Here is a 26659-nt window from a genome sequence, read left to right on the forward strand (position 1 = left end):
TTATTTTGTGTGTTTATGTCTCTAGGACACTTGCTTGGTAAAGAACAGCTTTCTCCATATGCACGTAGCGGTGGAGAGAAGTTAGGTTTCCTAAGATCTTAAACATTCTAATTTTATTTCTATTGCTACAGTTCATTAAGTTTGGAAGTTTGCCTAACAGGAAGTTGTTTCCCCCAGTTGGAAGGGTGCTAAATGGCACAACCTGAGAGGTGTGTTTATATCAGTTGAGGTTCAATAATCAAGGACAGCAAGCAAGGGAAAGAGGAGGCTTTGCACTTCTGAAGCAGAACTTCTAAAGGCTTTTTGCCAGTGGGAGGTATAGAGAAAATGGTGGCAGGAATGAGTCAGACTCAGAAGAGCAAGAGTTGGCATTCCCCAACACACACCACACTCTCTAGGGCTTCCTGAGGCAGGATAGAAACATGAAAGGAAAGAGGTACTTACTGTTTGGGTCTACATTTTCACAGAGTTCTGTCTTTGCCTCACCGTTGGGTCTGTCACTGGGTTTGTGTGACAGCCGCGATGACATGGTGGCTGCTGTGACTACTGCCTTGAAGCTTCGCTTTCGTTTCTGGACATTGAGTTCAGGGTGGAAAATGATGATGTACACTTTCGGCATGTACAGCATTCCCAGCGCCACAGACGCACTTAGGTTCATGGAGATTGTAAGCGTGGTAGTTTGTATGTAGAGCTAGGAGACACAACACACAAGGCACTATTACAAATACAATGACCGCAGAGGGAGTCTGCACACTTGAAGCAATATCAAAAATGACAAGACCTCGGAGGGAAGACAGCAACCTCTGAGTCCTTAGAATGACTGCACGTTCTTGGGAGTATTAATGTATTTTAACTGGATACCACTGGGTAAATCCATGTGTATGCTTGCCTTGAAGAAGTCTTCTACGTGGAATTTCCCTTTCATCAGATTTAAAGTAATTTTATTCATAATGGTAGGTGTTTACAAAGACACAAAGACCATAGGAATTCTAATCTCAAGTAAGGAGTGGTTATTGTTAATTTTGCCTATGCAGAAATCTGGGATCTCATTTGAAAAGTATTTTTTTTTAAATGTCCTTTTTTGTATCATTTTAAAAATACTGCACCTTCAGCATCTGTACAGAGTAGTGAGTTATGTTTTCCCTTCTGCTTAAGTTTATACCACAAAACACAAAGGTCAAGGGACAAAGACCTGCTGATCCTGGCTTGTCCACTTTACATTGTCTGTTTGCTAATGGAACAAACCTCATTCTACCATTGTGTCATCTGTAGTATGAATGGTAACTCATGCTTGTCCTTGTCTCCTTTTGTTTCCGTGAGAAATCAGTGGATCGACTGCTGACTTGATGTCTGGTGTGTTAAGTCATTGTTGTGGCTATACGTTTAAAAAAGGTGACAGCTGAAGGATGGGGGAGGTTGAACTGTTAGTACAGGGAAGGCCACTGACAACTTACCTTGGTCCAGTGGTGTTTACAGTGTGCCCTACCATGACCCCCTACATGATCAGGTGTGCATTTTGCATGTTTTTAAACACTAGGCTAAATTCAAGCGTCGCCTCTTACGTTGGTGGAAAGCAGAGTTGCATTGCCAGTGATGTCCTACAACTAGGCTGTCGTAGTGACAGAAATGCCCCATCCTTACTGTAGTCCATGTGGTCCCAGTTGGTCTGTGCTGGACTATTGTTTCAGACAAAATTTTTACCATTGCCCACCACCCTACCCCATCCCTAACCCTATCTTCCCAAGGCTCCATCCCCAGGGGCTGTCCTTCAGATCTGGAATGTACTGTGTTCATTCAGCCAGGATCTTTGTTTATACCTTTTTTAAAATTTTTCTTTTCCTCTGTGTGGAATGTTTCTCCTCTGCTTCCTAGTACATCCATCCCAAGCTGCTCTCGCCCACAGCTTCAAGTCAAAACTAACTTCTTAACTTACACACTCTCAAAGAACTGTTCTCTTTCCATCCTTGGCCTCATTTGTAATCACATACCCTCTACCCTGATGATTTGACTGAGCATGTTTGCAACTAGGCCTTAGGGTCTGGGAAGACAGATCTTTGCTCTGGAGTGCACTGTTATATCTGTGTTGCAGGAAAATATTAGATTTTTGATAAACAGAATGGATGGTCTCATTTGTTTGATACCTTTTCCCTGCCCATGCCTTGGTGATCAAACAGTCTTTCTCTAAATAACAGGAATTTCATCAGATCTGTTAACTGCCTGGACATTTCTGATGTTAATTCTTCAAATTGAGGCCCCTGTAAAATTATAAGAGACTGCCATCTCATCTGGAAGGAATGAAGTTTTTTCACAAACAAGGATTTGAATTTGTATGTCTCTGAACAGTGAAAGGGATCTGCCAGCTGCTGACTCTGTGATACATAATGAATATAAAACAGAAAGACAAAACAATATCGAATTAATGATCCTTTGAGTTTTTAATTAGACCATCTTTTTGAAGCTCATCTTTTCCTGCTGGAATATCTTCAGATTTGAATGTCATTCCATACTGCTAGCCTGCACTGTGGAAAAAAGGCTCATCACGGGCACAGAGCTTTGTGGAGCTAGACAACACTGCTTGCTTTCTTCATGGTCACAGCTTATCACTGTGTTCATGTGTCATCCAAGGCAGCAAGGGATATAAGCAGATCCATGGTAACTGAGGTTCTGTTCACATTTCTCTGCTCATGAGCAAATTTTACAGTTGAAATTATTCACTCATTATTTATACATAATTATAATTACATAATTATAAATTATATGTGTATGTGTGTAGAAATGAATACTTTCTCTTATCAAAGACTAATTCTTAATTTAAAACTATAACTATGACATTTATGAAATACAATTTAATTATTTTAAACAACATTATTGGAGCTTTGAGATATATACACACGCAGATTGTGTGTGTGTGTGTGTGTGTGTGTGTATGCACACATACATGTACCTGTATAATGTTTTTCAATTGTGTAGTCTCTGGTAATACTTCAAAAGTACATAGAAACTAAGACAAATATCACAGACCACATTCTTACCCCTGCCCCCACCCCCACCCCGCAGTTCCTCCTTACATATCATGGAGGAGAATGAGGAGTCTAGAGATAGTACTGCTGAATTCAGGGAACTTTTACTAGTCATGTGACATTTATCCTCAGTTTTCATATCTGTAAAATGGGAATACTAGTATCTCACAATGTTCTTTAGATGATCAAATGTTAGTATTTGTAGAGCGTTTTTAATAGGATTCAGCAAGTAGTAAGTACTATCTACAAATATAAGTACAGAGAACAGGCTGCAAAGGTGTTGGTTCACAGGGTTCAACCCCACCAAATCCCAGGAGGGGAGCTAAGTTGGTGACTCCTTGACTTTCCAGGAAGAGTCAACGTTAAGCCCTCATTTTTTTTTTAATCATGCATTATCTTTAGTATATTGTTTTAACAATTCATAACATATTTATATTTAGTGTCATGGTAGTTCTTATTTTACTTGATTCTTCCTTGTAATTCACTACTGTGTTTAATCTTGGATATTTCATGCTATCTTATTTTTCTCTTCCATATGATTTGCTTTTAAGTGTAGAGGATTTGGTGATCTGTATGAGTTCCTTTCACCAAACACAGGGGTCTAGGTACATGCAATTTTACTGAGAAGAATCCTTGTCCTCTGAGCCCAGTACCTCCCTTCCTGAGAACCACCAGGGCTGGTTCTCACTGACTCAGGTCTGTGGATAGAAGGAAGACTGCGCCGGAATTATCAAACATGTATTTTGAAAACTAAACCTTATTTTTATCAACCTCAATGAATTTCCAGAATCTAGTTTCTGCTTTTGGGTTGAATGTGTGTTTTTTTTTTTTTTTTTTTTTTTTAACACCCACATTAAGGTAAGAAATTCAGAGCCAACAAGAAGCCAGTTGTGCACAATATTTTAGAATGGTTTTCTTGTAAAGATTCATGCATGAAATCCATGCCTCTATTCGCTCCATCTTTGCTTCCTCATCCACAAAATGATGATAATAGTTCCCATTTCATATGGTTGTTGTGAATATCAAACTAATATTTGAAAATTACTGAGCAGAGTACCTGGGGAATCAGTACCCATGAAATGTTGACTGCCAATATTTATGTTTTACTGTGTTAGGTTGACAGCATGTAGCTCTCAGGATAAGACTTGATCTGTAACAACTTGACATGTTTTAACATTTCTGTTGTTTAAATAGGTTGTAGTGTCTACACATCCAGTCTTAGTCCTGCTGAGGCACATAGAAACGTGACAGAAAGCATAGTATAAGTATGCACAGCGAGGGCTGCGGTTGTGGCTCAGTGGTAGAGCACTTGCCTGACGTGTGAGGCACTGGGTTTTTTTGCTCAACACCACATAAAAATAAATAAAGGTGTTGTGTCCATCTACAACTTAAAAAAAAAAAAAAGAATGCAGTTATGGGAACAGTTCAGTGTCATGCAGAGTTCTGCTCTGTGCCTTATCTTACATTGGACTCATTCTTCATGGTTGGGTAAAGTGTGCATGCTTATCATGAGATGCCTGAGTTGCTTTGTATGTCAGTACAGACTTTAGTGTTAGTTGACTTCTCCTTGTGTAACTCCAAAAGCTTGGAAACTTCTGTCTTTCACTACAGCACTGTCACTAATAACTAATCATGCCAAAATGTAGTTCAAAGCAAAGCTTTTATCCTCTTCAGGAATTGAAGAAATTATTATTTAACTAGACAGATAATACTTTCTGGGTGTAGGGCATCTCTGAAGGCTGCTACCTCTTCTGTGAGTGGTTCATAATTGGTTTCATTGAAGACCACTTTATGGATTTCAAAGCAAATTGTGAAAAAGCAGGTATTAAATATTGGAAATCAGAGTATAGTCAATGCTAAAAAAAATAGAGAAAAATAAAATTTTAAAAAATCACAGGGCATAGTGATAGATAAAAGTGTATAAGTACTTAGAAAAACCCAATTTGAAGTTTTTGAGTTTATCAAAATAGTCTTAACCATTATTACTAATGTTTTTAGAAACAGACTACCATATATTCATTAATCACCTCCTTAATCTACATAAAAACTCAATTCATCCAATTATAAAAGAGTTCTGGGACAACTAGATGGTGCCATGCCATTGATATGAGTTATTTCCTTCATGGCCACGACAGGTAACCCCATTGTTAGTCGCATTTTCTGGATGTACTGTACCTGAGACGCCCTTTCCACTAGCACTCATGGGGTCCCCTTTTAAAGATGCTACAAAGTGTCTGCACTGGTGTGTTCTGGTGGAGGACCTCCTGATTTTCTGGTAGAAAGACTGTTAGAGTTGCTACTAGCAGCTTTAGTTAAGAACGATGTATTCTGTTCTTTCAAATTGCTAGGAGAGCATTTTAAGCTTTCTTTCTGTGGTGGGTGGGGATATGGCAAGCATGGAAGGTTCTAAAATGTTCATTAGCTTGATTCTACCTTTTTACAGTGCACATGTGAAAATATCATGTCATGCACTACAAGCAAGCAAATAAAAATGTTTATCTGTGCTGGTTGTGCCTGTAATCCAGTGACTCGGAGGATCACAAGTTCAAAGCCAGCCTCGGCAACTTAGTAAGACCCTGTCTCAAATGAAAAAATAAAAAAGGGGATGGGAAGGTTGCCTAATGGTTAAATACCCCTGGCTTCAATCACTAGTACCGCCCCCCCCCCCAGATTATTTGTCAGTTTAAAACAACATATAAATAGCTAAGATGCTCAATTGCTACATAATGCATTCCTGCTTATATCCTTTTTTAAACAACGTCTGTTGGTCCCTACTTACCCTTCCTCTTGGTATCACCTTTGATACCGAGGTGTCTTGGACACCTTGCTTACATTTGAAGCTCAGTGCTTCGGCACTTGTACTTGAAGCTCTTCTCATCTACCAGGTCAGTCTTGCCCCTTTTCCCAAGTCGAGCTCAAAACCACTCACCTGGTGTGCTTAGAGCATGGCTGGTGGTGGCATAAGCTTTCACAGTGAAATGTCCTTCTGACATGATCGATACGTTAGAAAGTGATTTGAGCATCTCATAAAGTTCATGCTGCAGCTATACGATTTCTTCAAGAAACACTACACAGACAGTAGTCCATGTCAATACGCAAGACCCGCACTTGGCCCTTTCCAGACATCTGCTGGCTACCCCCTTCCAGAGTCAGTTCCAACCAGCAGTTCTCTTGGGATCCACTCCAGGCACAAATGACAGGCCATTTTTATAGGTGAAGTGCTTGCTGTATTCCGTATTTATTTAGTATTGTATCCCTAGCATAGTTTTCCCTATCAATCCTGTGTCTTTTGTGAAATAATTCTACATGGCATGGTGACTGTTCTAGGATATGTACATCAGGTTATAGTAGAACTGGCTAGATAATAAACACCATGTACATGTTAAATTCTGGTTAATGAAAAAGTTACACACTTGAAAGAAGTATCAGGCCTGATAAACATCTTTGGCATTTACTGTTGTTTCAGGAAAAGCTATCATTCATGGTTCATTGGTAGGAGGATTTTTCCTATTGCTTATGCATCTCTATTTCCTCATTACCAGAGTGGAGAGAATAACGTCTATGTTATAAGATTGTTGTTGAGTTCTAACGAGATGACCACCATAAAAATATACAGGACAGTGCCCAGCATGTTAGCAACCACTCAATAAAAGATGTTACTATCACTGATTTATTTATTGACTGTAACATAAAATACCTTATATCAACACTGTTCTTTTTCATAGTCTTAATACATTTTGAAATGATTGTCTTTCTTACAGAATCCACTGAATAATGGTGTGTTTTAGGGAGGAAAATCTCATTAAGTTTGTTCTATTTTGTTGAAAAGTATTCTCAAACCCCTATTTCATCTGCCATTGACTATTTCATGAGAAATAACCAATTTTATATGTTCCCAGGTGATAGTTGAGAATTGGGATAAGAAAGCTTTAATGGAGTCTTTAGGTGGGATGGGAGAAGTTTCATAATTCTCATAACATCCCAGAGTCTTGTAATAAAAATGAAAAATATGCCTGATGTTCAGTAGAGAGGAAGGTGTGTTATTATCTGACTTTGAAATATTGGTGTGACCAAACCCAAATGAAAGTTCCTGCAGTTAAGACCAGTACTTGCTATCTTTTCCACCTGTAACCTCTGCTTTCTAATTGAAGTGGCCATGTTTTTTCTTGAAAAATAAACCGTATCATGTGGCTGGGAAGGGACAGAATGTTTGGAGTCAGGATTCCAAAGAAGTCTCCATACTGCAGGATTTTTTTGTAGGTGAGAATTAATACATGATGATAGAAAGATCCAGTATGTTAAAAGGGAAAACACTGTTTTTTGTTTTTTAATCCTGTAGGGGTCAAGGAATTTGCATCTTCTATTAGGATAGTTTAAAGGAAACAAAGATTTTTGTTATTAGAATTGACTTCAGTTCTTGGCCTTGGACTACTGGTGAGTGATTTAGGGCAAGTTACCCTAGATCTGGCTAATGAGTGAGTCCAAATTTAAACCAGAATACTATCAGAGTGCCTGATATAAAATCTTACCTCTTTTTACCTCTACCATGGAGAATTTCCTATAGATTTGAAGATAAAAGGAAATCATGTGTGCAAAGTAGTCAGTATAGTATCTGGCTTATGGTGGTGGTTAGGAATTCCCAGTGTCATTATTAGACAGCTTTATATTCTGCAGAAATGCTTAGTGTTGTTCTGTGTAGACCTCCAATCACTAAATAGATGTTAGATAGATAGATGATGTAGTTACAGAGATGCATACCACACACCGAATAGTCTGGGGTAGGCATCTGATCACTGAATCATAAACAACAGAGAAAACTAGATGATTACTGAACAAGACCTAGTTTTACGTGTTTTGTATTTCTCATTGAATGGCTGCAGGCAGACACGATATTAAGTCTATACGCAATTGCATTATTTATTTGGACGTAAGGCAAGTACTCCAGGTGAATACAAATCAGTTTCTGGAGCATGAGATAAGTGATTTTGTTCATGCCCGAAATCAGCTATGTCTCAGAACTTCGCTCTGCTGACCAGAAACCTGATGCTGTGTCTTTTCCCACATAGCGTCATCAGAGAGATGCTGTCATTGCAATTGAGCACATCCTTGGGAAAGCTTAGTGTTGCCCTCCCCGTACCACTTGGACAAACTTTAGGCTGTCTTGATGGCCAAGTCTTGCAGAAAAGCCATTTCTGATTCCAAGCACAACCCACACACTCATATACTGATTGAGAGAATTTCTGTCCCCATCAGTCCTCTGACCCCTTAGCCTTGACTTTGAAAATGTTTTCCCTTTCCAATTGTCAGGTAGGAGCTCTGTTCTTTTATCTAGCCAATACTATCACTGTTGGCTCTGTTGCATGATCTAAAAGGTTATTTACCACTCCTGCTGGTTTGAGAACTGAAAAATTGTTAGGGCTCTTCTTTGCAGTGATTTTCCATACAATGGCAAAGCACTTTCCCCATAGTCAGCCTGGAGAGAAACACTTGTGCCAGATTTCATCAGCTCCCTTGAAATCTCCAGCCACGTTCATCCAGACTGAACCTACAAATTTTTTTGCAGGAGATTATATCTGGGTCCGAATTGTGATGTGAAAATTCTGGCTTGTAACCTCACTGGGGAATGTCTTGGGTAAGAAAGAAAGATGCTGTGTGTTCCTTTGCAAGTCAACCAGTGGGTTTTAAGAAAATGAAGTCTGAGCTTAAAGGGTTCAGTTTGTAAGGATGCAACAAACTATTCCATTTTTATAACCGAAAAGCTGTCAAACCTTGCCAACTTCAAGTCCCCATCATTGTTCAGATGAACATAAAGAGAATCAAGTGAAAATACTGATGTCGAATAAAGGGTTAAAAACACTGCCCTTAGTACTTATTAGGCATATTCCATGTGTTTTAAATTAAAATTGTTCAGTGTTTATCACAATCAGACACAGGACTGTTACTGACTAGGAGACAATGTAGATTCTCATAAAAGCAAAATGCGCTCTTATCTCACTTCTCAAGGCTGATGACAGTGGTTTCCGATGAACTTGGGCAGTTCAGATCATCCATATTATCCCAGTCCTCACTCTTAGGTTCTGGCTGTGGTTTTTGTGTGCCTTCCTCTGCTCCTCTTCCGCTGTTGCTCCCATCTGGCTGCTGAGTGGTGATAGCTTCCTTCTTCCCTTCAAATTACTTCACCTTGCGTGAGTTCACTTCTTTCCTGTGTGCACCCTTATTTCCCTGCATGTCTGATACTGCCTGGGTGGTGATGTGAGGCAGGGTCCCCAGCTGCTGCCCACACTATGTGGTACCCATTAGTTAACAGGCTGTGTGGTGCCCCTGGCACTCTAGCAGATGAAATCTAGCTCTGCTGAACTGCCTACCTAAGGTGAGTCTGTGTTCCAGATCCCTCAGCAGGGTCCTCGGCTGTGTGTAGTGGCTTAAGCCCCAAAGGAACAAATAATTAAAATAAGACCACCCTGGAAACTGTAGGTATTGGCTGTTCAGTTCAAGCCTCTAAATGGAACAGTGAGGACCCTTGGATAGGGCACAGAAGTGACATCCATCCTAATGAGAAGGAGTGAACTCAGGCACACAGCAGTGGCTATGCGGTCTGGCTTTGATCCTACTTTCCAAGGTTCATTTCCCTTTCTTTTTGTTTGCAAGGTCTGAAAAGCACTATTTCCAGACACTTGCCTTGGGGTCTGCAGTCTGGCCTGCCTTCTAAATTTTCCTAGACTCTTTGCAGGACCTGACAGGTAGTTCATCCCCCTCCCCAGTGCTGCCAGCAGTTGCTCTGCAGTAGTTGAATGGCCTATCACATTGTGGATGCAGATGAAAATATCTGACCTGTCCCAGAGGATTCTGTGGGTCCCTCTTAAAATGTTCCTCATTTTCTCCAGGTACCTCAGGTGAGCCATGCCCTGTCCATTCTTAAGGCCTTTGCTCAGGATGTTCCTTCTGTCTTAGTTGCTGCCCTGCCCATATTTACCTAAATGAATATAACCTATGATATAACACACTGTGTGGCCAAGATCAGTGACAGAAGGGAGCAGTGCACTAGACTGGAGTGGGAGTGGGGGACGTGGATGCAGGTCCTGGCATGTGTCACCTGTGCCTTCTTGGGCCTTTCAGTTAACACTTCTGAGTCAGGGATTTAGTAGCTAACAAATGAGGTGAGTAATAATATACAGTGTGAGCAGAACCAGGATATTATTCTTTTTGAGTCAGTGAGGGAAACAGCAGCCAGAGGTGTTTTAGTCAATTTTTCCATCACTGAGACCAAAAGACCTGAGAAGACCAGTTTTAGGAGTAGGAAAAGTTGTATGATGCTTATGGTTTCAGAGGCCTCAGTCCAATGCTTTAAGCTTGAGACAAGACAGCACATCAGGATAGAAGGATGTGGCAGGAGGGCCACTCAGAACATGGTGAGCAGGAAGTGGAGAGACCTCTGCTCACCAAGGACCGAATATAAACCCCAGAGGCACACTCCCAATGACCCACCTCCTCTAGCCACACCCCACCTTCCTGAGGTCACCACCCAATTAATCCACTCAAGTGGAATAATGAACTGATTAGGTGAGGGCTTTCCTAACCCAATCGTTTCACCTCTAAACCTTCTTGTATTGTCTTACATGAGATTTGGGAGGCACCTCACTTCTAAACCACAACAGTAAACATCACCATCCATATTTCACTGTGTTTGTCTGTATGTGAAAAAGAGGTGAATCTCTGTCCCAACCAGGAAGCATGTCTCTAGCTCAGCTCACCATTGTGTCCCTAGTGTCTTTTACTGGGGGTGGCAAACAGAAGGAGTGAGACTGATCTCGTCAAGGAGGGAAGTCCTGGGCACACAACAACAGGGGTTCTTTTGCAGTCTTCAGCCTCCATCACTTGCATTATCTTAAGCAGCTGGGAAGGACTTAATGAGAAAGGGAAAGGCCTAAGTCTCCTAGGGACTTTGCATTCACTCACGTGACACCGGGTGTGGCCACTGACATTTTCTAACCCATCTTCGATATATTCATTAAACAGTAAAGTACAACAATCCATAACCCCGAATAGCACCTGGAGCAACATAGGAAATCAACAGTCCTGCCCTCTAGGGAAGGACAGGAGCTTATCTTTCAAAAACCTTGGCCTCACACTCAGGTTGGGAACTCCTTATCTCAGCACAAGGGAACAGGGAATGGTTGCCATGTCAGTTTAGCAACTGCTTCAGGCACTGAGGCTTCTTTGTTTTTCTTTTGGACGTAGAACTATTGACTTTACCAGAACCCTGGATGCATTTTGTGTTTGCATTCTTATCCCTCTTCAGGTTTTTATAAATATGTAACATATTTATTGTTGAGTTTGTGGGGGAATGTTATGGATCTGAAGTAAATTCCTATCTATAATCCAGAAAATATCTAGGCTCATGTGTAGAGTGCTTACACTGAAAATAATGTTTTAGAAGAAGATCTTTTGTTTCATTTCATTTTCCTCTTGAAATGAAACTTTAACAGACTTTGCTATAATCCTAAAAAAAAAGAAAAAAAAAATTGCTTGGAAGAGTGAGACCTAAATAATTTTGTGTTTTTGTGCCAGGCATTGAACCCAGAGGTACGTTACCACTGAGCCACCTCTCCAGTCCTTTTTATTTTTTATTTTGAGACAGGTTCCCACTAAATTGTTTAGGGTACTGCTAAGTTGTTGAGGCTGGCTTCAAACTTGTAATCCTCCTCCCTTAACCTCCGGAGTTGCAGGGACTACAGGCGTCACCTATAGTTGTATCACCTGGTGTGCGTCACCATGCCTGACTTCTAGAGTCATTTTCAAAGAAAATTTTCTCTTCAATTGTGGCTTATGGAATCACCATGTTTTTGTTTTTGTTTTTTAATGTAAAGGAGGGAAAACGCCCTTCCTGTTGTACACAGTGATGTCTATGGTGGCATCAGGCTCCTTCCATTAGCAAGCTTGCAGAAATTCCTGAGGAAGTTATCCTTGTGTCCCCAGAGATAGAAGTTTGTCACCTTTAATGTATGGATCACCGTCCTCTCCAACCCCATAGACTGCTAAGGAGGGTTCCCTCTGAAGCATGCCTCTCCACTAATGTTTCTTCTCAGGAACTATTAGTTACATCTCCTGTTTGCTTTGATTGGAACTTTTAAGGGTTGTTCTTTAATATGTGGGGTTCCATCATATTTTATACTTCATGTCCAGTCTGTTTTGCAGTTGGCTAATATTATTTGACTAATACCTCTAGACTCTGTTCCCTTCCCTCCTTGCTGCCCCCATCCAGTTACTATCCCTAGAACACAAATAACAGTGGCTTTCACTTACAAGTGCTCAAGTTCTAGGTCTCTCCTCCTTCAGTACTTCATGGAACTTGGATACTGTACAAGAACCCCAGCTAGTCTCACTTCATTGATTTTTGTCTCCCTTCAACCAGTTCTTCACAGTCACCAGAGTAATCTTGGTAGAAACTTCAAATCTGATCAGGTCATGGGGTCTTCCCAGACTCCACACTGCCTTATAGCATCTGATCTGGCCATACTGCCAGCTTCCTAGCTAGGGTCTCTGAAATACTGTGCACTTGGCATTCTGGCATGCTCTGCATTCATTCCTAACAAAGGTATTTAATGTACGTTGTTTTCTCTGCCCAGAACTTTATTTTTTGCATGAATTCTTCATTAACTCCTTCTAACTTATCTTTTAGGTTCAACCTCCATGCCCTCATATTCCTCTACCAAATTGAAGTTTTTCCTGTTATTTTCTCTCTGGTAGCCTATTCTTTTTATTTGCAGTATATATTAAAAGAATAATTTTCATGATAGTCATGAATTCATTGATCTCAACTACTCTCTTACTAGAATTGAGACTTCTTGATGGCAGGAGTACACCTATCAATAAGAACAATTTCCAAAAATATTTTCAAATGAACCAAGGATAACAAATTTTTAAAAATAATTTCAGAGGAAGGTATACATATGAACATGCTAATGAGTAAAACTGACTTTCTGGGATATAAATGTATTTGGAGTACATTTTGATTTCTAAAGTGAATGCACTCAGAATATATTAATTCAAAAATCTGTTTTCAAAGAGTGTTTGTGACCCATTAAGGAATACAGTCATCCCTGGCAAAGCTTAGATGAAAGTGGAAGTTTTTTGAGTCTAAAGCTCATTCTGCTACACTGATATTCACTTTCAACTAAAAAGCCTATTTAATAAAAGAGTAGATTATAGACTTGTTTAATTTTTCATTCTCTAAGGCTTTAATTGCCAGTGCTTAGAAAAACAAACAGCTCTAAGTAGTTCTAAAGGGAACGGACAGAAAATCCTGATTCTTTATCACATTTGTGTGTTTTTATATTTACAGTCATTTTTCCCCACTAAGAAATGTGAGCAAACATCTTCTGCCTGCAGTTGAAACTCAGTCCCACTTCCTTGCCAAAGCCGGCTTCTTGTCATGGCAATTCAGGATTTCTGTTTTTTTCCCCCAACTGCCTATACTCTCACATCCAGGCCCACATCACAAATGATCAAAAGATGGACAGACAGGAAAAAGACAGGAATAAAAAAATAATGCACAGATGGCATATGCAGGCTGTGTGCAGATGAGCAGGTAATGGTGTCTGATGGTCCTGCTCACACCTGCTTATGACATGCAGCAGAGGAAGGGAAGGGCAGACCGTGGAAAGTGCAGAGGGAAGATTAAAGCCACGTCAGGGAGATAACTTGGAATTCTTTGATTTTTCAAGTACACATTGAGTGTCCCAGTATATTTATTATTTTCTTAGTGTGGTGGGATAAGACTTGTTCTCACACATGCATATGTGTGTGTGTGTGTGTGTGTGTGTGTGTGTGTATAAATAAAATAGAGGACAGTGAGCACTTCCAAAGCAGAGTCTATGACAGGAGCCCCAATATTGCAGCAGAAAGTTCTGGTGCCTTTACAGACACACAGAATGGATTGTATCATGCAATACCCGTGCCAGAGAATGTGGAAAAAGATCTGGCACACTGGAAAAGGTGAACCAAAGGGATTAGACAGAGGGAAAAATGGAATTTATTCCCCAGTAATAACAAGAGAGGCATTCTTGACGTGACCTTAAATTGGGAAAAAAAAAAAAAAAAACTAAAACATACCAGTCAAGGATTTGAAGAGAGGTCACTCAGTTTGGGCTGGAAATGCATCTGTAAGCATCAAGAACTGACCATACTACACATCCTTCTGGGTTTTGCAAAGCCTGGCTGGCTAGTTACAGGGTGTTTAAGAATTGACAGTACATTGCTACTTCTACTGTTAAGCTGTAGCAAAGACCTCCTGTCTATTAGATGTGCTTAGGGGAGAAATTTCCTTTGCCTTCATGGTCAGAAAGGGGACACCTGACTTTGTATTAGGACTAAGGGTTAACAGAGACATGTGTGGCATGAACATGAAAACACTGAACTAATCTGAACTCTAGTTTTTGTCGCATAATTGTTGTGGAAATTGGGAAACAGCCATTTCTAAACTCTCGTGTACCCATGAATTTGTCTTATCTAGCCATTGAACCTCAGAAACATCTCCTTCCTTTCTCAAGCCAGTATTTGTTTTCTTTTGGATTAAAATCCATGGCCTCCATATGTTATGATATGAATGTGAAGTGTCCCCCAAAATGTTCTATGTTGATCCCAAAATGTTCAGGGATGAAATGACTAGATTATGAGAGTTGTAATCTGATCAGTGGGTCAATCATTTGACGAGTTAATAATCTAAATGGACTAAATTGGGTGCTAACTTTAAGCAGGTGGGATGGGGCTAGAGGAAGTAGGTCGCTGGGGGTGTGCTTTGGGTTTTTATCTCCCTGGTGCCTGTCTTGCTCTCACTCTCTGCTTCTTGGCTACAGAGAGAAGCGCACCCTTACTCTGCCCTGCCCCTCTGCCATGATGCTTTCCCTCACTGGGGGCCCAGAGCAGTGGAGTCAGCCAGCCATGGACAGAACCTCTGAAACTATGAACCCCAAATATATTTTTCCTCCTTTACATTGTTTTTGTCAGGTATTTAGGTCACAGAGATGAAAACCTAACATACTGTATCATGCCCCAAATTAAGGAAAGTTATGTCATGTTTGGAAGAAAATTAGAATTTTGAAACAATATACCAATAATGTTTAAATCTGATAAGCAATTATATACCAATTATCTGAAAAGCATTATAAACAACTGTTCACATATTAATACTGTAAAATTACTAATGATATATAAAAGACACACCAGTGGCAATGTGTTGTGGGTACCGAGCTGCATCATCCAGAGGGATTCTACCTTCAGGACTGAGAGGTTTGATCATGCAGATGCTGTTAAGGTGATCAGCACAGCTACATTTCTAGTTGTGATAAAATCTGAATTATCAGTCTGTTCTGTAGATGATGCTTTTGGATAGAAAGAAATCTTTGCTAACCCAAGATCATGGATTTTCTCTATCTATTCCAGAGATTTTGTGGTTTTAGATTTTGTGTTCAGATCTACGATCAATTTTATATCAGTGTGACAGGAGGTATGGATCTGAGTTTAGTTTTGGACATGTATGTTGTTTCAGCACCATGAAAAAGCTATCATTTTTCTATGATATTGCCTTTGCATTTTGGTCAGCAATAGTTGACCATGTGTCTGTGGGTTCACTTCTTGGTTTTATTTGGTTCCATTGATCTGTTTGTCTTTATACTAATGCTTTTCTCTTTTGATTATAATAGCATTACAATAATTCTTAAAATCAGAACTCCAACTTTGTTTTTCTTTACTTTTCTTCCAGAGTTATTTTAACTGGGACCTCTGCATTTCTGTATGAATTTCAGAATAAGCTTGTCTATTTCTACAAGACAAGTGTTGGGATTATGATTAGTGTTGGGTTGAGTTTATAGAATGACAGAACTGATATCTTAATGTTGAACTTGCCAATTCATCAACAAGGTACTCTTTATAATCATTTTAGTCTACTTTATAAAAATAGTAATTGCACGTACAGTGAGGTGCCATGTGATAATCACACACACACACACACACACACACACACACACACAGAGTATATAATGAAGAAGTGGAATTACCATTTCCTTAAACATTTATCATTTCTTTGAGAACCTCTGAACTCCTTTTAGTAAATATGTAATAAACTGTTAACTCTAGTGACCCTGCTCTGCTATAGAACTTGATTTTATTCTTCCTATGTAAGGATTTTCTCTCAGCAAGTGTTCTGTAGTTTTCCATATACACACCTATTTTAAGACACTGGACTTTTGGGAAGAGCCCATGCAAATGTCACATGTTCCTGATTATGTTCAGGAGCACTTCATGGGTGGTACTGTTGTTGCCTTGTGCACCCCATCAGGGGCACACAACGCCATGCTGTCCTGATACTTGCTCAGTTTGCAAAGTAAAAGCAGAAGGCTTTATGGAATATTTTTTTGTTTTTCTACTATCTTGGTAAGTAGAACTCTAGTTCTCTCTAGAGGTAAGAAGAAAGCAGAGGCCACTACATCCCTTCCCTTCCCCTTACTCCCCTGTAGTGACTGGGAGACATCTGCTTGGTCCTGGTACCTGGCCTCCAATGCCTGTAGTCTTGCTATCAGGAGTTCATGTGAGGTGAGCTCCTAAAGGATTAAAGTGAGGAAAACAAAATCCTCACCATTCTAAAAACCAGTTCTCTCAGTATCGACAATCTATATTCTGTTCCTGTCTCGGTGAGATCTTACCACCATGGAGCCAGATAGGCTTGGATCAGTTTTATAGGTTTATAAGCTAAGAAGCAATCTGTTTTATAGGTACTCAATCAACATTAAACAAAAACAGGTGTTTCACTTACATAATGGAGCATACTACCTGTTAACAGATGGGGCTTCCAATAGGTGATTGCTTTCTTTCCATACAGGGCATAATTTATTTGCTGTGAGAAGAATCTTTATCTATTGAGATTTTACTGTGTGTCAGTCTTGGTGCTGTGGGGTGTTACATGTGATCACTTTAAAACAGTCTGGCTATTACTGAAGTCACAAAATATGCCTCAAAATGGTCATGGTGCCCCTGCCTTAATCAAATGGATGCCTTCTTCAATTAGTTCTGCATGCCATGTTATGGTAAAGCGCATTTCTGCAAAATAACAACAAGCTACCCGTCTTTCAGGTGGGGAGTACTATAGCATATATGCTTTCCCCATTTCTTTGCATCCCTGAAAACCCAGATGCACTGCAAATAATAGGGAAATGGCAATACTCCTATGTGCTCATGGGGAAGAGGGCCAAGATTCAGCAAGCTGCAGCTACTGTTCACCTCATTGGTCTTGAGGAAGACAGGAAGAAAAAAAGAAGAGCAAAACAGACCAAGGACTATTGGGTTATTGAGCTCAGGTACAGGAATTGCTTTCCCCATTTGAAAGTTAGCTTTGTAGAAATCTTCAAAATGCAATTAAATCTTTGATAGCGAGTACTGTCACCATTGTATTATATGAAATGTTAGTGTTTACCTTCCAGAAATGCTTAAACCTTGTTTTTATTTAAAAAAAAAAAAAAAAGGTAAAAAGTTGACATGCATGTACCACAAAAATATGAATGAAAAGAGCTCAAAGACTCAAATTGAATATAGGTCATTTGATAGTAACTATTTGATGATGTTATGTTGTTTGATGTTGTCTACACTACAGACAAGAATATGGATTTTCCTCAGATATGTTATTGCTATTTATGGAATAATTTTCTCCCCCCACCAAAAAAAAAAAGTCCCCTTAAAGCAACTACCATATTTTACTACATGATTGCCACCACATTCATGTACACTTACAAGTATTTCTTGCATCCTAATCCTCCATCAAATGCAGCTTATTAATTAATAAGTAATAGCGGCATACTTTTTTTGAAAAAGCTTCACTTGATGGTCATATCACACTTTTTTGCAAGGAAAAAAACCCAGAAAACAAAGACAACCCCAAAACCTTGGCATAAAATCTGCAGTGATTATGCAGTGAAATATGTGTAGTGTGTGACATATTTCACAGAGGGCATTATTTACCTCTGTGCATCAAGCTCTTTCTAAAAACTGGGTGAATTTCACACATCTCCGCTGATGGGAATGCTTGTTGCAGCTGGCTTTCATTAAGTGTCACACAGTGAGTGAGTTGTCAAGATAGGATGAAGCAAGCTAAAATGATTGTCGATTTTTAGTTAGACAGAAGGCTACCAAATAATGACAGTGGAACCAATCTTCACTTTCCCAAAATGATATTGTTTAAGCTACACAAACGTCTTCCCTCCTCCTCAACTTTTTAGAATATTCTCTACTCAAAAGATATGGTGAGCACTTACTGGGTATCTTAACACTGGGTCCTCCAAATTATTGAACTTGGTTTATAAAATTCACTGTGAGATCCAGCAAGGCTTGATGCTTTCACCACTCATTTAGAATTTAGAATATGTTTATATGGAGTTTACACACATGACCCATTGTTCCTTCATGCAGCATGGTGCATGTGAAGCTGGGAATTACAGAACAACAAATGCTAGATAGGCTTTTTATTCCTAGCTACCCTGGTTCAGTAATTATGCTGTGATGTTGTGGGTAGCAGGAGTGGAGACGCATGCCTCGGAGCAGAATGGTGTCTGCAGTCCTCACTCAGTTGGAGAGAACCCTGGAGAAGCGGCTCCTGTAGCAGATAGTCTGAGACCAAGGTACCTGTCTGATTAGTCGGGTCTGCCCCAGGAGAATCAGCTAAGTATCAAGATTGCTTGATTTTCCAGGCAACATGTAGTTTTCCCTCTGTTATTACAATTTAATAGCTTATGTCTCTTCCCTCCACCAGTACACTGGCATATGAGGGTCTCAAAAGTGTATGTTACACATTGTGAAAGCCTAGTGTTTCACACTAATAAACAGCAACATAGTGGGCACTTAATAAAAGTTTACATGAACAGCAGAAGAGGAGATTCTTGTTTTTCTCTTTGAGTATTTTTGAACTCTACTCTTCCCTAATGGTCATTATGATTCCATAAAACCCTTTTTCCTCTTCCAAAAGCATGCCCCAACTGCTTTAGTACATTTCTTTTTCTGTGGACTGGATTAACAAAACACTCTGGTCATCTTTTCTGCTGAAACATGTAGGATGCATGAGGAATAGGCTTTACTTTCCCGAGCATGAACTTGCTATTCTTTTGACATTGTTATGCAGTGAGTCACATTAGTTTGTTTTAAGACACTGCAGACTTACTGCATCGATTTCAAAATACCTGTAAGTCAGTACTTACCAGCAACAGTGAATGGGAATTCTCTTCCGAGCTCCATTGCTAGGTGGTGATGCCCACTTTAGGTGAGCTCATCCTTCAAGTTGATAGGAATATCCTTTACTATTTTAATGCACAGTCTGAAAGCCCCAATTATTTCATCTGTTTTTCTTGGACCTGTTCTTGACCTTTTTTTTTTTTCCTCCTCAATGCTTCACTTTTCAAATGCCATTTCTGAGGTTGGTGGTAATTTATACTTTCATGCAGAGGCATCAAGTAGCTTGATACAGAAATAAATGAATGCTTATGTGCACAGATGGAGTTTAACCTCTCTGCATGGAGTACCTAAAACACTACTTGTTCTTTCTGTTCGCCACTTCATGCTTTGTACATGTCATTTTATATATTCTAGAAAATACACATTTAATACCATGCCCATGTGTCCATGCCAATTTGGGAAATATCTATGTATATCCCCCCAAAATTATATATATATTCCAAAAGAGAGCTTTTAATTTATGGATGGGATAAAAATTGCGTCTAAAATGAACACATGGACCCATGCACTGGGGAACCACCAAATGATAAGACTTAAGGTTGCTATCATAGGTCAAGTAGAGTGCTAGGTGCCTTTCATTACCTCTTTTAATCCTCTGGGGGTGGAAATGTGATCATTCTTACATGATGGGTTGATAAATTAAGGTTCTTTATGTAACAAGAATATGGTCATGTAGCTTATAAGTGGTGGGACCTAGATCTTACACATGGTTTCTTTATAAAGAAACCATGAAAATGGATGCATTTATTTTTTAGTTTTTCCACATGTCCAGAATTTCTGTAAAGGGCAGGGATAAGCAGATTCCTATTCAGGGTGAGAAGTCGTCTCTACAGTTAGACGCCATATGATACAGTGGGAAAAACACAAGTTCATTCATGATCTCTTTCTTGTTACAAAATTTTCAGTATCTAAAAGCCACTTCTAGGTCCCACCTAATGGTATCCATTAAGGATGGCCAAAATAGTGGATTAAATTGTATCCTCCTCAAAACATACACATCCTGAATCTTTCTTGGAATAAGGGGTCTTTGCCAACATAATTAATCCTTTTATTTTTAATCAGAATTTCTGGGAATGATTTTGTGCCTTGGGGAAGATGTGATTATCTTGATGTGATTATAGCAAACAGATGTAGCTACAATGCACATAATGTCAGTATGCCTATTGTTACCAGTTGTCCACACAGTCTCCCCAAGAATAATTTTCAGGTCATTTGAGGATGCTGGTAACATTCTCATTCTTCCCAGCTGAAGCTGAATTATAGCACTGTAAGAGATTAACAACAGTGACTCATAAAGTAGGGCACTGTAATGTGATAAAATGGTGAGCATCAGTACTCTTGCACTTTGGGATAAAAGGGAACCTTAGTTCCATCCCTGGGATCTCCCTACAGTGAGTGGATCTGACAGTAACTAAGTGACCTAGTGCCTGGCTGATGGGTATTGTACGGAGCATGGACTAAGGGTTAAATCATATCACAAGTGGGATGGAGTGAGGTGGTGAGAAATTTCTTCATGCTGTTCAGAATGCATGCAATTTAAAACCTTAGAATTATTCATTTATAGAATTTTCCATTTAATACATTTGGACCATGCTTCACTGTGGATAAAGGGGGCCTACTCTATGATGTGCTATGTACTGTAGCTCATTTTAGTTCTACAATATCTGGGGGGATTCCTGAGATAAAAACCCATTGATGTACAAGGTGACCAAAACAAAATCACGCAAATGGTTAGTGAGGGGCCAAGATTAAAACTCAGAGCTTCTGGGTCCCAAAGCTCATGTCTCCACCTCTTCATTAGGCTAGAAATGAGCCAAACTAGTAAGATACAAGTGATTAGTTACCAGTGTTGTGCTGTTTTGTAAGTAACAAGTAAAAATAGCTTCTGCCTCCTTCCATTTGATACTGTATTAATGTAATGAAAAAAATTTCCTTTCCTAAGGCCAGTCATTCATAAGGAAAAGAAAAAGTGGGATAGAGATTGTAATTGGAGTTGGTGATGCTTTAATTATACAGATAGCAAAGGGGCCAAAGGTGTCACCCAGCAGATGTGGGAGTGATGGATGAGGGCAGTTGCACCTTGCTTTGTCATTACTTGGCGCTGCAACTCTGTTGAAGGACAACTGAAGTCCAGGTTCAATGGTATTGTCACAGCACAGGTTGCTCTGCAGTTTATTCATGTGTCCTCTGTCCTAGCACAGTGGATTTTTTCAAAAGTATTTTTCTGGGGCTAACCATAATGTTATATGAACTGAGAAAGAGAGAAGGGAATGGATGAAGAAGAACCTAAGCGAGGATACACCACGTGTGTAAGGGCATGGTTGTGTGTTTCTGGCAGAGAAAGAGGGAAAGGTGATTTAAGGAAAGGGAGAGGACAGTATATGGAGCCAGGAGGATTTGGAAGCCACACTGGTCTTCGACCCCATCTTTCAGGGAAGTCCTTCATGCTGTTTCTTCCTTTGTCTCTCTGATGGTTTTAACCCTACCTGCCCTGCCAGCTGCACAGAATCAAGGTGGCACTGTACACAGCTGAAGTTTGTGTAAGCCCAGCTCTCGGCACATTCGAGTGGCCAGGGCATTCTTTTTCTTTTTGAATTTATTTCTTTGGAACATGACTGTTGACCTAATAGTCAGCAGTCACTTTGTTTTACATCCTGCTGCTTTAGGAATTTGAGCTTGTGCTCTGGAAACCTTTGGCTTAAAGATATTAACCAGCCATGTGAAATGAGCGTATTCATCTATTTGCAACCCTGACCATGGGTGGAGAGATCCGATGGACAGGGTTTCACATGCAGAATTAGTTCTGGGGAGTGACAGCCTAAAGCTGTAGGTGAGGGGATGTGATCTCAAAAATAGACATTCATCAGAAGAATCCAGTGGGTCCTGACATCTGCTATTTTGTGGCTGCTCAAAGTTATCTGACCCTGGTCCATATTTTGAGTGTACTGTTGCTACCAAGATTTCTCTGAGTCAGAATTGTATATTTTCTGAAGGTGAGCAGAGAATTTAATTTGTTAAATTAAAATAATCATGAGTGCTGTGATTTACTGAGTGCCTGTAATAAAGGGATTATTTAGGTAGTAAAAGGGTGGGGGAGACAGATGGAAAGCAAAACATATATTTAATAAGTATATAATACACTATGCTGGTAAGTGCTATGGAAAATAGGAGAATGGAAGATAGCATAAGGAGCCTCTGAGAGCAAAGAAGTTTGCAGTATTCAAAAAAGGTAGGAACCCATTAAAATTGGAGCCATGATGTGGACATGACATTTTTAGTCAAGTTGGTAATTAGAGGTAGTTTGTCAAAGGCCCTGAGTCAAGAGTGCATCTGATGTGTGTGAGGAATTCCCTCACACATTCTTGTTGTGAAGACGGATGATCCCTGGTCCTTGTCTCATGGAAAGAGCTCAGTGAGAATTGGACAATTTGGTTTCAAGAGGTTAAGGGGCTACCATACAGACTTACACACCAGGAAGTGACAGAGATTAAGAACTGATCATTTATTTCTTTTTGTTATTTTGTAATTCCTAAGACATCATTGGAATAATTTTGATTACTTCCACTGATGTGACTTAAAATGACTGGTAGATTCTATCAGTGTTGTTCCTTGATAAAAGGTATCCCTGCTCAAGACCCATAGGATACAAACCATAGGGTGGGAGGAATACCATCTGGGGTCTGCAAAACTTTTTTTTTTTTTTTTTTTTGTATTTAGAGACAGGGTCTCACTGAGTTGCTTAGGGCCTTGCTAAGTTGCTGAGGCTGGGTTTGAACTTATGATCCTCCTGCCTCAGCCTCCAGGGTCACTGGGATTACAGGCATGTACCACCACACCGAGCTGGAAAAACATTTTTGATGAGAAATGATATCTCGGGGCAGGGGGCGTTTGTTCTCTTTATTTAACAAATAAAGAAATGGAGGCTTAAAGAGGATAAGGGGCTGCCATACAGACTTGCACACCAGGAAGTGACAGCTAAGCTGACATACAACCTGCCTAGAGCCGTTTCAGAAGACACCAACCATATATGGATCCAATATGGTGCCGCAAGTACCACTGAAAACCTGTACAAAGAGGCCATCTCCTTCCTTCTCAGCATATACATGCTTTTTCTATCCTCTCAGTGACCTGGTCCTTGGCTAGAACAGTGACATCCTGGGACTTAATTAGGATGACCACATGTCTTTTTGACAGTGTAGTCCTTTTTATAACTTTGTCACAACTGATTACTGGATTCCTTCATTCACTCTCTTATACATACTGACTTAGAAGAATAACTGCATGGGCATTCTAGATAAAATGTTACCATGCTGTTCAGAATGAACAAACTGCCATTCATTGACTAGACCTTTCCACCAGATAAATGAACTGCTTTTTTTGAGTGTATGACCTATTTTTCTCCCAAAATGTTGATAAAAATGATCTGTTTAGAACTTGTCCATTTCCTTTTAGGAGGAAGAAGGTATGCATGAGTATAAAGGTACTCACCAACTGGCAGGGGGTAGAGCTTAAGCTAAGTGCTACATAGGGGTACTTGGCCCTGGGAAAGGAGGAATTCCATCCGCCATCTCATTCCTGCTGGCTGAAGACTGGCTTTTGCCATGAATCCTAGGACCACATCCTCTTCTCTCTAGGACCACATCCTCTTCTCTCTGAATTGCTGTTTCTTCCCAAATGTTCATAATGTAAGCAATGTGGTGGTGAGCCCTCCTTTGGACCATATGTTGAGCTGGGCTGAACCAGTGGAACTCAAGAAGCAAGTCTGATAAAGTGAGACTGAGAATTCTTTCCCAAGGAGGCCTAATGAGATGTATGTAAATAGCTCTTCCCATTCCTGTTCCCCCTGCCACCAGCCTCTTCAATTATAGAGCAGGAGCTTTGCCAGTTAGCCTGAGTTCTAGAAATTCATTCTCCCATCCAGCAAAACAGGCATTAAGAAGCCTATAAATAATCATCTTATTCTCACATCTCTGCAATAGCAGAGAGGCTGGTGCTGCAAACAAACAAACTGGCAGTTCATAGACAACTCAGATGAACACTGAAGGGCCAATCTTGCATGATGCATTTGGAAATACAAGAAGCAACATTATTTTTAAGCAGGACTAAAAGACCACCTCCCCTTTACTGGCACCTGATTTAAACTGTGGCTTTCATTATTTTCCCAGCATAAGGTCCATGTCTAGGTCTGTGTTTTGTAGATGCTGAAGCTAAACTTGAAAAAGAAAGGAGAAACCTTTTGGGTTCCCAAACTGTGGGATCCTGTCATTTATTAGAGCTATATAAATACTCAGCTATTAAAGCTTCATGTTGTGAATGAGAAAGCAGCTCACCCCCCTGCCACACACGAACACCATTTTCTTTCAAACAACAGGAATTACAGCTTAGTTGGGGGTGGTATAAGAAAGAGTATTCATGAATTTTTATGAGTGCCCTCTGTAACATCTTAAGGACCCTCTGACATTGTTTTGGTTTTCTGAGGATATTATTATGTACTTTGAATGTTCTCAGTGTGTTCTTAGAAAATGACCTCTGCTTGCCCTCTGCAGACAGAAATGAATGCTGCACTTCACCGACAGTGCTGCTGCAATTAATAATTTTACACATCTGAAACTGAATTAGGGCCAGAGCCTCGGCCACTAAAACATTTCCTTTTTCAAGGTGACAGAAATACATCCTTTGCCAGCAGAAAGAATTGTTGAAACATTTCTGCTGGACCTGACACGAAACATGCCACCTTCTGAGCATAGTAACTAGAGGCCATCTCTATGCGTGTTCTACACAGCATCTCACTTGTCCCCACACAGCACAGCAGATGGGGGCCATTTTTATCACCAAGTTCAGATTCAAAAAGGAGGAAGAAAGGAGGCTCAGGGAAATTACATCAAGGTCACAGGCTGCAGGTTGGCAGAGCCAGAGTTCGTACCTGGGCATGCCTTCGCCCATGACTCACGTGCTTACAGCAAGCTAGTCATGTCTCTTCCTATCGTGGGCCTCTAGGTATCACTAAGTCATTTTAAAAATTATCATGTTTTCCTTATGGAGAATAAAAGAAGTTTTCTTCCCTTTACTGAATAAGCTGGATATAGAGACATCAACATTCAAATCCAAATAATGTAGGAAAGAACATAAAAACAAATAACTCACCCTATAATTAAGTACTCAAATTTTCCATTTGAAGGCTAGATAATGATGTGCTATAATTGTTATAAAAATAACAATCTATTATCACCACTGTGAAATTAACAATTATTACTAAATTCATATTGGCTTAGAACATCTCTCCTTGTTAAAGGAACACCCCTTTTCATCTTCCCCCCTCATTACTAGTAGTAGAAATAAATTTCAGTAGAAAATTATATAGGCCACATTATGAGTAGGGATAGTTGGGGGAGGAGGATGGTAAGGAGCTAGATTCAGTCCAAAATCTTTTTAATTTTTTTAAAGTAAATGCCAATGTCCTTCCCAAAGACAATATTAAAAATTGTGAGAGCATGAAAATTGTCAACTCACTGAAATAAGGGATTGAGTGATGCTGCAGTGTCTCTGTGTCTAGTTTACTCATGTATCTCTGCTACGTTATCTTGCTAAGTAAAACAAAACAAAAACAAACGCACCCACTATCGACAAGGTCAGAAATGTATCTCTTTTGGAAACTAAAACCAAATAGGTTTATTTTGCCATATTGGCCTGTGAAAGAGGTATTGAATTGAAGGCATTTTAATTTCCTTCTAGGCAGGCGTTCTCCTTGGGGATTGAATTTGGCAGGGTGAGGTAACTAATGCTATGTGTTCCATGGGAAGAGGAGCGATTCCTTTGGTTTGTCCCAGTAAGCAGTCACAGGCCATTGTAACTGAATTGTGGAGTCACTGGCAGGAGTATCAGCAGTCCCGCCCAACTGAACCCAGTTATTGATGGGAACAACACAAACCCTGGCTTCTGCCAAACCCTAGGAGACACATATTTGTAGTTCTCCTGAGGCCATCACCTTGGAATATGGCAGACTTTCTATAAAGCTTGGCTTAGCCGAATCTCAAGACATGTTCACATATTCACAAAATGGCACTCCTCTATCCCAGATCTTAGAGGAAGCTGCTCTGGCTTGATCCTCTTGATCCTTCTTTTCACCCAGGTCTCTAGAGCCCTAACCTTGGCTTTGGTGACCTCTCCGATCCTTCTTCCCCACACCCATCGGGAGCACACGTGTTGTTTACTGATTCCAAGTGCACATCTGTTCTGTCCACTTAACTGTCAACCACTACCATATCTGTCGCTAGAAGACTTCTCAGTGTTTCCATTATTGATCTTGAACTGCCTACCATCCAGAGTGGGTGGTAGTTTATTATTGCTCTGAATGAATTGATGTAATG

The 26659-nt window shown here is 40.0% G+C and overlaps 1 protein-coding gene across 7 annotated transcripts in view; it reads right to left on the bottom strand.

The window, feature by feature from the left end:
• Positions 1 to 26659, bottom strand: part of GRM7 (glutamate metabotropic receptor 7) — an 891077-nt gene that overhangs the window by 62009 nt on the left and 802409 nt on the right. For all 7 annotated transcript variants that reach the window (XR_013760830.1, XR_013760831.1, XM_079122078.1 and 4 more), the window contains exon 9: positions 445 to 691. Coding sequence is in view for 5 of the 7 variants with exons in the window: in XM_079122078.1 (XP_078978204.1) it covers positions 445 to 691 (247 nt within the window). In the remaining 2 variants the exon portion in view is untranslated. The remainder of the gene's footprint in view (positions 1 to 444; positions 692 to 26659) is intronic.

Source organism: Sciurus vulgaris (assembly GCF_902686455.1).
Source record: "Sciurus vulgaris genome assembly, chromosome: 19".
In the NCBI taxonomy this organism is placed as follows: domain Eukaryota; kingdom Metazoa; phylum Chordata; class Mammalia; order Rodentia; family Sciuridae; genus Sciurus; species Sciurus vulgaris.